The sequence below is a fragment of the Molothrus ater genome, chromosome 20, assembly GCF_012460135.2.
Source record: "Molothrus ater isolate BHLD 08-10-18 breed brown headed cowbird chromosome 20, BPBGC_Mater_1.1, whole genome shotgun sequence".
Classification (NCBI taxonomy): Eukaryota; Metazoa; Chordata; class Aves; order Passeriformes; family Icteridae; genus Molothrus; species Molothrus ater.
In genome coordinates, this window is record NC_050497.2 from 10,930,758 (window position 1) to 10,945,829 (window position 15,072).

At 45.3% G+C, this 15,072-nt stretch overlaps 1 protein-coding gene across 3 annotated transcripts in view; it reads right to left on the bottom strand.

Moving 5' to 3' along the window:
• MAPKAP1 (MAPK associated protein 1) overlaps nt 1-15,072 on the bottom strand; it is an 80,568-nt gene that overhangs the window by 59,706 nt on the left and 5,790 nt on the right. For 2 of the 3 annotated variants that reach the window (XM_036393990.2, XM_036393988.2), the window contains exons 2-5: nt 12,242-12,426; nt 11,168-11,490; nt 8,321-8,410; nt 4,799-4,947 (exon numbers count right to left, since the gene is read on the bottom strand). In XM_036393990.2, coding sequence (XP_036249883.1) covers nt 4,799-4,947; nt 8,321-8,410; nt 11,168-11,426 — 498 coding nt within the window. In that variant the 5' untranslated portion in view covers nt 11,427-11,490; nt 12,242-12,426. Of the gene's footprint in view, nt 1-4,798; nt 4,948-8,320; nt 8,411-11,167; nt 11,491-12,241; nt 12,427-15,072 lie in introns of those variants that run through there. The other variant, XM_036393989.2, reaches the window with a different exon arrangement.

Here is a 15,072-nt window from a genome sequence, read left to right on the forward strand (position 1 = left end):
TTTGTTCGTGATTATGCAGACATACAGTCAAACAAGACTGAAACAAGAGCAGCATGCAAAAATGTATTTAAGGACTATCATCCCAAAATGCTGCTAAAAGCTATTAACCAGTACGTGTTAATTGCCACAGCATTCATATTAATTTTCACTTCGGGCCCGACATTGTGGAATATTTCCCCTGATACATTTTAAACAAAGTTTAATTTAAGGAACTGCTTCTATCAACACTTACGAAAATTAACAGCCAAGCAATTAGCACTCATGAATTATCCCTTCCCCCATGCTTGCTACAGCATCATTTTTAAAACAGTTGCTACATGAGAAATTGTTGGTTTTTAACCCATTACCAAAATTAGCCTCGAGAAACCTTGTGGCAGTACAGAGAGGCACCATTCCTCGCCAAAGGATTCTTAGCATTCGTCCACCCAAAAATTACATTGACCCATTTTCAGTTAAATTATCTCCAGTAGTCAAGCAAACACCAGAGAACTCCATAAGAGCAGAAAAGCCAAACTTCCTTCTAACTCCATTTGCAGCTAGTCATGAAAGCAGAAATAAAAATATCTTGAGAACATCTGGTGTGCCTGTAGGAAAGGCTTTTGGCCTCATAACCCCCGTTCACTCCAGAGCCAGACAACTCCTTCCTTCCATTTTTGATCTCCTCTGCACCTGCCCTGCCTGAGCACTGAACCTCAGCAGAGTCACTGCCAGGAGCCACCACCACCCTCCTCTGTGCCACCTGGGCCACCTGCACGGCACTTTCAGCTCTGTCTTACCCCGAGTCTTTTCTCCCCAGCATTATTAAAACTCAGCGAGCTGAAACAATTAACTGTCAAAAGTGGATTTTCCAAGTCCTGTAGACAGAAATATACATAAATTTATTCATCAAATGTTTGATCATTTAGTTTGCATTCAGACAAAAGAAATCAATTTGGCCAGTGATTTCTTAAGCCTCCAAGTAATTTTCTATTCCAATGACACCTGAAGGAATTACAAAGAACCAAAGTTTCTTTCAATACAAAATTCTTAGAAAGAGTATATAAGATTTATTAACCAAGAAGTACAACCTATGTGCTTTGCAAAGGATGAAAACAGGTCCAGAGCTGAGGTTTACTTTAACTATTTAGGGGAAAACTTGAAGAAAGAGTTGAGAGTAGTTACTGTATGTGTAGCTTCTGTTAAGAGCTAAAGTTTTACAATGTACAGAAAACCACAAATCTGTCCTGGGTAGTGGTGGGGCAGTTGTGTGGATTCCTGAGCTGCTTAGAATGCCTCCCTGCAGCTGTATTTCATAAGCCATATTCTCTGCTGTTTTGATAATTAATGAAGTGATCAGGACAGGAAGAAATTAGAGTGCTTTAAAATTTTACTATTTCATAAAATCACAGAAGTGGTTATGAAAGAGACACTAAATCTGGCAGGAAACACCTGCAAGATGTGAGCAGTGGCCAGGCTGGCACCACGGCCCATGCCAGGCTCTGGCTGAGCTGCGGGGCTGCACACAGCCCGGGGGGACGGGGAAGGGGGAGCCCAGGAGGATTTATGGGATTTCAGACCCGAGCAGGGTGAGCCCAGGCAGGAGCAGGAGCACACGCAGGGACAGGGCCCCCGAGCTCCTGGCACAGACCAGGAGTGTTACTGAGCAACCTGAAACCTGCACTGCCAAACTAGGGACAAACCAAAGGCCTGGTTACAGCCCTGAAGATCTGAGACCCCCTGAGTAAATACATAATTAAGTGGGGTGTTTAGAAGACATGTTTAATTAGGCCCCCAGCCCCTCCTCAACCCCCTTCCCCAATTATGTACCATTTCCCCCAGAGATACACAGCTCTGTTAATTATGTAAATAAGTCATGCACTATTCCCTGAAAGAATTATATTTCTGTGAAATACTGTTCATCTATTATCAATAAAAATAAACACAAGACATATGATTTGTCATTAAAAATAATTTTTAAAAGCTCGATGATTTTTACTGTTTTTACTGACTGAAAATACATGAGAACTGAAGTAAAATATCTCACAACTGGAGTTACGTTTCTTCTGTATCTCAGATGGTCAGCCAAGCATTAAACTAGATAACATATACAGAGCTATAGAGAATAAACTTTATATGCAAACTATTGATACCCCAACAGAGTAATAGAAACAATGGTGTTAAAATTAATAGAGAGAGATTATACTCAACAAAATGCACATTCAATTCTTTTGGATTGTAAAGAAGGTCTTTTGATTTGAAGATCACATCTGAGATATTTCATATGAGACCCTGCAAATCACAACTGAGTGACACTGAGGTGTTTCCTTAACCTCTCAAACCGACAGGCAGAGTGCAACCTGCTTCCAGTGGAACAAACACCTGCTAAATGTATCTGACTTCAAAAGGTGGAAATCAAGATGTGCATTATAGACAACTACAATTAACACAGTAAAGATTAGCTTGGATTACCAAAGAGGGAAGGAAAAATGCTGAAGTATCTCAAGTTTCTGACTGAATTATAACAGATTTCTCTTAATAGAGAAGTATTTGACTTTTATTTCCCCTATACATGACATGAGAGCTCATTTAAATGTTTGCCCAACTGAAATTTTGTGGCACAAGAACAACAAACCCAGAGTTTAGAAAAAAGGCCTCTTGGTGCTGTCAGCATGAAAGTGCTGCTGTCACTCATTAATGAGGCCAGGAATCCTGAAAACCTGAGTTAGCACGAATCGCCACATGCTAATAAATATAAAATCACAAAGAGGAGCTTTTGCATGTGAACTTCATGGTCTGAAGGTTACCATTTCCCAAATATTCCAGATACTCCTAGAAATGTCAGTGGAATTATGGATCTGACTTTCCACTTCCATGGATGGAAATTCTTCCATCATGATGGTAATGAAGCTCAAACTCCATCCTCCCACAGGAGATTCCACAAACAAATCCAGTAGAAAACAGATCTGTGGAGTATTTATACTTGTTTTGGAACAATATGACAATGATCCATCACATCAGTGTTTATATTTCAGTTTTTAGAGTTGATGAAAGAGAAAAATGTCTGACAATGTGGAGTTCAGGGAAGACATTTATCCCCCAGACTGAGCAATATCAGCTCCATCTCCTGACCCCCACAGCCTGCCAGCTTTGCAGCCAATCTCCTCCCCGTGTCACACAAATCAGCACTTGTGCAGAAATACATGGATTAGTGCTTCTCTTTGCCTTGGATACTACCTGCTGATACTTCAGTTTTCCACCCTCAGAACAGACCATGGCTGCTCCCTCTCTCAGTAGAGCACTGAGGACAAAGACATGACTCATGGAATATTCAGCAAGTGCTGTGATGTGGACAGACAGAACACATCTGTCTGTCATCTGTCAAAGTTTTGGGTTTTTTTAGATGCCAAATAATCAATCATTTCTACAAAGGTAACACTAGAGGGATGTGCCAGGACTCTGTCACAACCAAGGCGCACCTCACAGACCTGCTGGAGGAGGAAACAGCAAGGGAGAGAAGCCTCATTCTCAGTCCAGAATGTTGTAATGGCAACAGCAGAAATGGCTCTGCTGGACCTCAAACTACATTTGCTTGTTTCTAGATAAGCACTGATGGCCACTCCAGAGTCCAAGTGGAGCCTGCACACGTCAAGCCCAGGAGCAGTGCCTGGCACAGCCCAGGAGCAGTGCCTGGCACCCTGGCACAGCCCAGGAGCAGTGCCTGGCACCCTGGCACAGCCCAGGAGCAGTGCCTGGCACAGCCCAGGAGCAGTGCCTGGCACCCTGGCACAGCCCAGGAGCAGTGCCTGGCACCCTGGCACAGCCCAGGAGCAGTGCCTGGCACAGCCCAGGAGCAGTGTCTGGTACCTTGGCACAGCCCAGGAGCAGTGCCTGGCACCCTGGCACAGCCCAGGAGCAGTGCCTGGCACAGCCCAGGAGCAGTGTCTGGTACCTTGGCACAGCCCAGGAGCAGTGTCTGGTACCTTGGCACAGCCCAGGAGCAGTGCCTGGCACCCTGGCACAGCCCAGGAGCAGTGCCTGGCACAGCCCAGGAGCAATGCCTGGCACCCTGGCACAGCCCAGGAGCAGTGCCTGGCACAGCCCAGGAGCAGTGTCTGGTACCTTGGCACAGCCCAGGAGCAGTGTCTGGTACCTTGGCACAGCCCAGGAGCAGTGTCTGGTACCTTGGCACAGCCCAGGAGCAGTGCCTGGCACCCTGGCACAGCCCAGGAGCAGTGCCTGGCACAGCCCAGGAGCAATGCCTGGCACCCTGGCACAGCCCAGGAGCAGTGCCTGGCACAGCCCAGGAGCAGTGTCTGGTACCTTGGCACAGCCCAGGAGCAGTGTCTGGTACCCTGGCACAGCCCAGGAGCAGTGCCTGGCACCCTGGCACAGCCCAGGAGCAGTGTCTGGCACAGCCCAGGAGCAGTGCCTGGCACAGCCCAGGAGCAGTGTCTGGTACCCTGGCATAGCCCAGGAGCAGTGCCTGGCACAGCCCAGGAGCAGTGCCTGGCACCCTGGCACAGCCCAGGAGCAGTGCCTGGCACCCTGGCACAGCCCAGGAGCAGTGCCTGGCACCCCTGGCACAGCCCAGGAGCAGTGCCTGGCACCCTGGCACATCTCAGGAGCAGTGCCACCCTGGCACAGCCCAGGAGCAATGCCTGGCACCCTGGCACAGCCCAGGAGCAGTGTCTGGTACCCTGGCACAGCCCAGGAGCAGTGCCTGGCACCCTGGCACAGCCCAGGAGCAGTGCCTGGCACCCTGGCACAGCCCAGGAGCAGTGCCTGGCACCCTGGCACCTGGCAGAGCCCCCATTCTCACCTTGCCGTCGAATTTGGAGTACTCATTGAAGGGGTTGTTGAGCTGCAGTGGGCACTGCTCCAGTCTCACAGAGAGGATGGACTGCTTCCCAGAACATGGGGATTTCACCCTAAAATTCTTCTTTTCAAACAGTGAGCTCAGCTCCTCCGCTGCAGGTCAGAAAAGAGATTAGAGGCAGAGTATGAGGAGATGTACAGAGGCTGCTGCTCACCATACAGAGATAACATCGTCAGAGGGAGCACAAAATCAAATAAATAAACCTACAAACACTTCAGCAGGGCAGGATCTACCACCACTCTTTCATAGCCCAAAGACATGAAACCATTAAGAAGCCTGAGTGGTGCTTCTGTTTAAGCTAAGGAAAAGGTGAGTTTTTCCTGCACAGAGAACAGACCTGATCAGTGTGAGACCCAGGATAAAAATGAGGAGAATGGCACATTCCTGGCCCCTCTGCTTGCCTCCTTCTCCTAAAGGAGCAGGGAGCACGAAGGGAAGGGGCTGCAGGCACAGGAGCAGCAGAGCGGGCACAGCAGCCCTGCCCTGCAGTGCCACCCTGCCAGCTGCAGCTGGCACCAGCCCAGCCACAGGGTCAGCTCTGCACATGCCCCTTCTGGTGGGGGACTGGACATGGCCTCCCCTCTTCAAAATGTCCAGCCTGAAACCACCATTCCACATCAACAGTCTGAACAATAAAAACAAAAAAGCTTTCTGAAAACAAAGGGGATCCAAGTCCAGGAGGTCTTTGTGTGGTCTGTGAAGGCTCATAAAAGCCTTTTTATGTGAAGAAAGTGTACAGCTGAACTTTCAACAACAGCTCAACTTCCAGTTTACTTTAAAAAACTCCAGAAAATAGGACTTGTTATGTCACAAGGCCACTGTGAACTCAGGACAGGGTCTGGGTGTGTCAGCACATCAGCTCCAAGGGCTCTCATCTGCAGGGAGCTGTGACTGAAGCTGGCCAAGGTTTCCCACAGCTGCTCCAGGGACCAGAGCCCCAGGCTCCATCCATCACTGCCCAGAGCCCAGCCCAGCTCTCCTGCCCTCGGGCCCCCACAGCTCACGGATCCACATCTTGCTCCCCCAGGGAAATGGAACTGCTCCCAAGAGGGAATGACCCGGCACTTGATCTGCAGGGACTTGGTTCATTTCTTAGAGTGCAAAATTAAAACCTGTCAAATGATAACTAGTCAAAAGCTCCATTTATTTTTATCAGCAGATTGCCTTAAAATTCAGGCAGTTGGCAGAGGTGCTAAATACTGGCACTGAGAGATCCCCAGCGGGCTTGTGAGAGGCTGCAATTAGCCAAAAAAGCTTGATTTAATCCCTTTCAATGTGGCCACTTTAACTCCATTAGGTTGTTTGGGTTTTTCAACAAGCATTTGTACTTGATTTTTAAAATAAAATCTAAAGCATTATATTGGGGTATTACCTTTAACTGATAATTCTTGGGCACTTGGAAAGGACACTGGGATCCAATGCAATGGTTTTACTTGTACAAGTGAAAAAGCAAGTTTTTAGCTACAGCTATTCTGTATATCTTGCATGTCAGTATGGGCTGAATGCTAGACTTTGGAAGGATTTCCTTGACACATTGCTAATTTGCATTTTCTATGCTCTGAAATGAAGGAATGTAAGATGCAAAGGTATAGAGGATATCCTGATGAAGGAATGTGAGATGCAAAGGTACAGAGGATATCCTGATGAAGGAATGTAAGATGCAAAGGTATAGAGGACATCCTGATGAAGGAATGTGAGATGTAAAGGTATAGAGGACATCCTGATGAAGGAATGTGAGATGTAAAGGTATAGAGGACATCCTGATGAAGGAATGTGAGATGCAAAGGTATAGAGGATATCCTGATGAAGGAATGTAAGATGCAAAGGTATAGAGGATATCCTGATGAAGGAATGTGAGATGCAAAGGTACAGAGGATATCCTGATGAAGGAATGTGAGATGCAAAGGTATAGAGGATATCCTGATGAAGGAATGTGAGATGTAAAGGTATAGAGGACATCCTGATGAAGGAATGTGAGATGCAAAGGTCCAGAGGACATCCTGAAGGGCTCCTCCTTCTCCTTGCTGCCGTGTTGTTCATGCCAGTAAGGGAGAAGCACTCAGATCTCAGTGGCCAAGCAGAGAAGGAAAACCAGCTCTGCCAGCAGCCCCGAGCCTGGAGCTTCTGTGGAACATTTTATTTTTTATTTCAATCTGCTCTCAGCGGGCAGGGACTGATCCATTTGCCTGCACGTTCCTCAGAGGGGACAAGTGTGGCTGCTGGGGACAGACTGGGGGAAGGGGATGTGAGCACAGAGTCCCCAGGAGCAGCAGGGGCTGCACAGGAACCCTCAGAGTGCAGGAGACACAGGAGGATCTGCAGCATCATCAGCCAAATGCTATAAAATACTGAGCAAAGAGGTGGAGGTTACGGTAGATTAACCTTTAAAACCTACAACTCTGCTTACAGAAGGAGAAAGGCAAAAACATTTCAGAATGCATTAACAGGGGTATCCAACACTGCTGAACAGTGAATTAAGGATTAGTGTGGCTGTGCTGCTCGTGTGAGCAGCTTTGTTCACTGCTCTGAAAAGACATTAGAGTGCTGGAGAACGTTCTGCAAATGACAGCCACGGAGAGAGGAGGAATTAGGCAAAAAAAGGGAGATTACAGAGGGACCTCATTAAGATATACACAAATTTTGAAAGAAGCAGGCATGACAGACCATACAAAGGTTTGAATGTCTGTCACTACAACAGAAATAGAAACTAGCTTGAGCTCTAAAATAGGAAAATGGAGACAGATTTGTAATTTCATATATTACAATTTAAACGATGTAGAACATCCAGTCACAAATACTTAATTATATAATTAACAAAAATGGAATTTAGTATTTTTTGAGAAATCAGTGATAATAGTTTTACCAAGGAAGGCGAGATAAGCCAAGCCAGTATTTATTATGCTTGCATTTAAGTAGATCTTACATATATCCTTTATTTCTTAGGATTTGCACCTTATCTAAAGAAGTAGCTACGAAAATACTCTGCACAAGTAAACTACAAAATCCTCCATGGCACCCAGTGGCCAAACACTGCTGGAAGTGGCTGGGAGGTGCCCTGGAGACCCTGGTGCTGCAGAGACCTGGGCAGAGCCCCTGCTGTCCCCAGTGTGCCACAGTGCCCTGCCCAGGCCCCTCTGGGCCCCGAGGGGACAGACACAGCCACCCGATCTGGGGATTTTTGTCAATTTTGGGGATTTTTCGGGGATGGATTTGGGCCAGGGATGCCTCGGGGGTGCAGAGCCCACCCCATAACCCATAACCCATAACCCAAACTGGCTGCCCAACACTTCTCCTCTGCTCTGTTAACCCCTGAGTGCCCTGGCCAGGGCTGGCACCTGGGACAGCACAAGGAATTGGCATTTCCTCTGTGCTGAAAACCCTGGGGGAAAATTACAAACTGCAGATGTTGTAACCATCACAGGCAGGAATAAAAACAGTAGGAAAATAAGAGATATTTTATTTTACCTGAGCAAGAAGTATTTCTGTCTTTCCACTGAACGTTTTTGCATTTTATTTGATTTTGTCTCTCTTTCCGCAGACGTTCTAGTCTCTGAGCTTGAAAAGAAATATTACAACTATAAGTTTGTCAATGAAAGTTTACTATAAACAAAGACATAATTAACTACCTTTATATGAATAAAGATGTTTTATACTGCATATGTAGGGGGAAAAGTCATAAAATTTTAAAGGTGGCACCCCTGAAAAGCAAATACCAACAAAAACATGAAAATGTTCTTGATTTATAATTGAAATTAGAGGATATAAAACATTAATAGAGATCATAAAGATAGTATTAACATGGAAGAGAATAATAAAATGTGAAAACTTCTGTGATTAATATGACATTTCATTATATAAATCATTAATAACGGTCTTAAAGGAATTTTAATGCACAAATGAACTGAAGTGAATATTACATTACAGGAATAAAATTACTGTTATGAATTACTCTACCCGTTTCAAAAATTAAAGATAAATGAACTCAGACTAGACTATTAAAGTTTTAAATATAAAATCCTTTATCTAAAAATCATGAAAATTATAAAATGTCAAAGCGATATAAATTAGCACAGCTTTTTCTTCAGTAGGCTGAAACAGTTTATAGGTAGTAAAATAAATGATTTGTATCTTCACAACATTAGTCAAATCCTAAAATGAATATAATATTTCTTTACATATATTTTGACTCCATCTTCAAAATATGGTTGGGAAAAAAAGCCCCAAATAGTTCTGATACCAAAGAACTTTCAGCCCAGGGTACCAGACAACTTAAATCACCTTTTTTGTTAACTGTAGGACTTCCTTGGGGAAAAAACCTGCTGGGAGGCACCCAAGACAATGACCCCAAGAAACCACGGATGTCGTCCACTCAAAATAAGCAGATTAGACTGGGAAGTAGAACTAACTGTGCTGATCCCCAAAGGAAACAATTTGCTGGACATAGTAGCAATTTTGATCTATTGAGATAATTCATTAACTAAAATGGGTTTGTAGAAGAGATTCTAAAATGCTAAATTACTCTGACAGTTTTTGGATACAAGTGGAGTTCCCTGAGCCTTTCCAGCAATTAGAAAACATTAATAAATATTTTCTGTCCCTTCTGTTATTATTCTTTTACATTTAGATCTTTGAACTGAATTGTGGACAAGGAAGTGATTTTTTTTTTCCCCATAAAAACTGTCAATGAGAGAACTGATAAAAAATATTCCTTTGAAGTTTAACAGCTGCAGCAAGCAGTTTAAGGTACAAGCACAAATGGGGACTTTGATAAGTATCTCCCATTAACACACAATGCTAGAACCTGAATACCTCTAGGTAGTTTCCTCTTAATGAAATAAGAAAAATATCCCTTCTCATAAGTTTAAATATTGGGAAAACACTGTTGTAGCATAGACATTTTATTCTGAAAGAAAAACTCCACATTTGTACTAGTTACTGGCCACACTGTAACTCAAAATTACCTTCCAAAGCCCTTTCTTTCCAAATGAGCTATCAGAAAATATAAATAACTAATATTTTAGTATAATAAAATATAATCTTTTAGATGAACAGGTAAACAAAGGAATTTGGAGTGCTCAAACAAAGGATTAAGGAAAAACCATAGACTAGAATCAAGATAATGCACGTTTTTATCTGTTTGATATTTCCATCCCCTGTCAAAACAAACATCCAAGAGCACAGCCAGCACCTCCCCTGAGCCCAGCCTGTTCCTCCAGCTCGAGCTGATCAGAAATGACCATTTCACTGCGGGACTGTGCCACAGCAGAGCCAAACCAGGGGAATGGCCAGCACCTGCTAGAAATGTGAATTATGGAGGGGTCGCTGTCACAGGCAGCCAGCGACAGTTTTGGGTGTGAAAAACCAAAAGTTTGGTGGCTGCCCAAAGGCAGCTGTGGTTTCATTAATGGTCAGCCCTGAGCTGAGCCTCAGTGCCCTGGCTTTTCTGGAACCTCTCACAAATTCCTTCTTGTAAAAGGCATTTCAGTATCTCCATGCACACACATTTTCCTGGTGAAGCAGAGCACAGAGGTGCTTTCTGGGCTCTAGGTGGTGTTATAATACCTGCAGAAATCATTTAAAAAAATATACAGACAGAGAAAAAAGAGGTCAGTACTGACCACTGCACACCAACCTTCTCGCCTGTATTTTACCTTACAGAACTCCTGCTCATAATATTCCTCAGGTCTAAGCAGAAGTCTGGATGTCCCCTGTATGAAACACCACATGGGAGAGCTTTCTGCCAGCCATGACAAAAGGAGTGTATTTTGTAAAGGTGTTCACCCTTAAACTTCCTAATCTGGTACCTTAAACCCTAGCTCAAGGTTTTTCTCAGAAATAAAACTTTTAAGAGGCAAAATACAGACAAATCATTCCCTTTGTTGGCTCACATCAAACTTCAATCCTCTCTTTTATAACAAATACATTTGATGCCTCACTAGGCAATTTTTTTCTCAGAAAATAACTATCCTGTTCAAAAGTTAACACCCCTCCAGACAGTAACAATAGAGATATCAAAGACTGTTCATGTACTTTGGATTTAGATTTGATGTCTCCACAATTTGAATTTTTTTATATATATAAAACTGACTACCTCAATGTTCTCCTGTACAGGAATAGGTAAAACAGCAATTAAGGCTCAGTTGACAGCACACTAAAGTAACTGAATCATTACATATCCCTCTCTAAAAGGGCCTGAGCCCTCCAAAGGGAGTCTGACAGACACCAGGCCAGTCCTGCTCTGGTCTGTCCTGCCAGCCAGGCTCAGTCCAGGCTCAGGGAGGCTGGGGCTGAGCTGCTGCAGACCCCACGCACCTGTGTTCGACCGGCGCCTGATCCCAAAGTCCCAGCTTGAGGTAATGTCCACGGATTGGGAGTAGACGTAGCCCTGAGTGTCCCCATTGCTGCCCTGGGGCTCTGCCCCGCTGTCCCCACAGGCTGAGGAGGGGTTGAACTTCTCCAGGTCCACGTCGTGGTCGATCAGGACCATCTCGCACATCCCCGTGTCATCGCTGGTCACGTGCGACTGCCGGATGTGCGCCAGGATGATGGTGGGGTTGTCCAGGAAAGCCATCCTGTCACAAGGCACCACCTCACTGTACTATCTCCTCTCCATCTTGCTTCACGGACACACGTACCTGGAAATAACACACGGAGCATTTCAGCAACAAACACAAAAAGCTCAAACCCCCATCCCCAGAGGTCACTGCTTGGGATGCACAAACCCCGGCTGACTCAGGGCAGGCTGTTTAACTCTGCTCCACTTTACTTGTGCCACACTGGCTGCTGAGATCCACTAAAGGAACAGGGGGTTTGGAGGACAGCTTGAAGCCTGAGTCCCAGGACAGCAGGACACGAGAGATACCTACAGACAGGTCCCAGTACTGCACAACACATGGCTGCTGTAAGGCAAAACACCCCACAGGGCTGCACACAGGAGGATGCCAGGAGAACCCAGAGCAGAAACACCTGCCTATTCCAGCTAATCCATTTACAAAACCAACAGGGTTTTGGATTTCTTTTCACCCATCACAACTGTGTTTCTGTTTTGCTTCTGCATCTACACACCAACTTTTTGAGTGCCTTATTACAGACTCTCTTCAGGTTTTGTATTTCCAGGAAAAGCTTTAAACATGAAGAGATTAGTGTCTCAGGGCAGAATATTGAACATCTGCTGTTGCATGGTGCTTCACACAGGGCAACTGCTGTAACACAGAAAGCTCTGTGACCAAATACCACACGCCTGAGCTCTGAAGCACTTTAAGAACAGTAATTGCCACTTACCTAAGATATTTCATTCAGAGCACTCAAGTGGCCTTTTGAAACAAAGTAGAGGGCAAAACGGAAAAGGAAAAAAACCCCAAACCACAAAACCCAAACCACGCTCACATTGTTATCTGATTTTTCTGTAGCTGTGGCTTTGTAGTGATGCCAATCTAATTCAAGCCCGGGCTGACTCTGAAAGGGGCAGCTCCATGCCTTGCCTGACCTGCTCCAGGAATTCCACCATCTCCCAAAGCTGGCAGTGGGGCTGTGGGGTGAGCTGGATCAAAAAATTACCTGCTGAAAATAACCTAAAAAGGAAAAAAAATAAAATTATTCCTGTTCATGCAGCAAGTCCATCAGTGAGCAGCAGCAGGAGCCGTGGGGACACCTCCACCTGAGGGGGCTCGGTCTGAGCTCACACACAGGGCAAGACTATGTGTAAATTCCAAGAGTTTGAAATCCCCACTGCTTTTCTAACCAGAGGAAAACACTTTATAGAGCTGCATGTGGTGTTTGGGATTTTGAACTCAGAAACACCAGCAATCTCCTGTCCTTGCTGCTTGCAAAATGGCTGCTTAAATCACACAAAGCCACTTCCCATGAAAATCTGCTAGAGGCAGCAGGCCTTCTTCTCCTGGGATATTTTAACAGAGGGAAGGGACAGAAAGGACCAGCCAGGCTTGCTCCAGAACCAGTCCCCATAAATTCTGCTATTAGTGAAATTCACTCCAGCAGGATCCTTGGAGACACTCAAAGCCCAACTGGACACAGCCTGGAGCTTTGCTGGCCATGCCTGGAGGTGGGAGTTTGGGTGGGATCTCCAGAGGCTCCAGAGCACCACAACTCCACACTCTGTTTTAATTTTCTGACTCTTTCCATCCAAGTAAGCAGGGCTGCTCCTGAGGGAGTTGTCACTGTCCTCCAAGGGAGAGGCCACAAGGCAAATGTCCCACCCAAAGGACTGATGTGTCCAGGGCTCTGACCCTGCACCAGCGTGACCAGCACAGTGGGGCCTGAAAAACACAGACACAACCAAGTACAGCTTATGGACATGGCAAAACACATGTTGAGAATGTTCTTTAAATTGAATTATTTCTACTCACTGATTAGGAAAAGCCCGTGTACCTGCAATTGGCAAAAACTTGTTTAAATAAGCAACAGCCCCAGGCGTCGGAAAGGTCTGCAAACTCCCAATCAAAAATTACTGCTGCCCCATCAATGTGTCATATAAATGTTGGCATGTTAATTGTGTATTTATAAGATTGTTAATGGTTAGTTAATTTACCTCCCACACTATTATTGTACTTGAAATGATTTAATGTCTGCTGAGGGAGTTAACAACATGTAACAGCAGATGCGAGTTTTACCTTTCTACCCTGCACCCCGACTTCTGCCATTAACAGTGGCGTGCTAAATCAGCCAAGCTTCTTCCCAACTGTACATCTGCAACTGCCTCTCCCATAGACCTGAACGCTGAGAAACTGCTGGAAATTCTACACAAGTTTTACACAAAAGTATTTTTATTTCCTCCTCTTCAGAATTTTCAAAAAGGTGCATTAAAGCTAATTTATCAACACATTAATGCTAACTGGAAACTCTCTGAACAGTTAATACCCTTCAAAAAACAACAAAAAAGTAAAGATCAGACCCCAAATTCAGTTCAGGTTTTGATGCCACGTTTAGTAGTTGTAGTCTCCAGAATTCTAACCGGTTCTCCTGTTGATAAAGGCACAGACCCTCTCTGAGGAACAGTGACTTCCAGTGAGAGACAAGAACTCAAAGAAGCAAAGTTCAGTTTTGCAAACCTTTACCCAAACACCTTGAAGGTTCCAGCAAAATCACAGACCCCAAATCAATATCTAGATCTGTTGAGATCTGCCAGCACACCCCTTCTGCACTCCTACACCCACACACCATCACCACATCCTCATGGAGGAGCCAAATTTAACAGAATTCAGGGACCTTCTAAGCATCAGCATCCTATACATTCTTTCCTCATAAACAAAAAATAAATGTTCTTCTAATACTTGTGCTATACAAATAATATTCTACCATTGAATAAAGCACTTTGCTGGCAGCTGTCAAACATACTCTGTGCAAACACTAAAACTGGAGAGAGCAATGTGAAATATCTGTCAGAGTTTGGCATTTCTGTACAACAGCATACAGAGGCTGGGATTTAATGATGTGCTGACTGGCAAACACTGTGATCAGCACACAGGTGGACAGAGATCTTCACTTCCTTCTGATCTGCATTATTCACCTATGTAACTGTCTGCACACTGTCTGACCAACAGCCAGGGACAAATGCTCCCTCTGCCCTTCCTGGCCCCGCTGCTGTGATTCTGCCCTGCCCTGGGAGCACAGCCCCCATCAGCCTGGTGCAGGCACAGAACATCCCCAAAATGTCAAACTGCACCATCAGGAGGCCGAACACCCTGCAGGATTCACGGGCACTCTGTGGCAGCAGCAGACAGCTGCATCTCAGTGCACTATTTCTCTCAGTGTATTGCTCCTGCAGCTCCCCACGGCTATATTTATGGCAGGGATGGGCTCTCCCAGCCAGGCAAGCAGGGCTTTATGCAGATCAGGCTCATTCATAACCCCTGCACAACGAGGAACGCTAACAAACGACTCCGCTGCCAGGAGGTGACACAAAGGTCTTGGAAAAGGATCTGCAGCCATGCAGGCTGTACCTTAAACACACAGCTGAACACAGCTGAATTTCAGGAGGCAACTTCATCATCACAACATGTGAACTGTTCTTGTGACCCTCCTGCTTGCTCGATGCACTGCAATTATTTAATAAAGATTTCTGGCTTTCCTGTTCCCCCACCAACGCCCCACACGGGGATCATATCTGCATGTTAACCTACACGAGGTGACAACGAGACAGAGAGCACGGGTGAGATTAGGGAAAGGACAAGCTGAAGCTGATGGCTGCCATCCTCCCA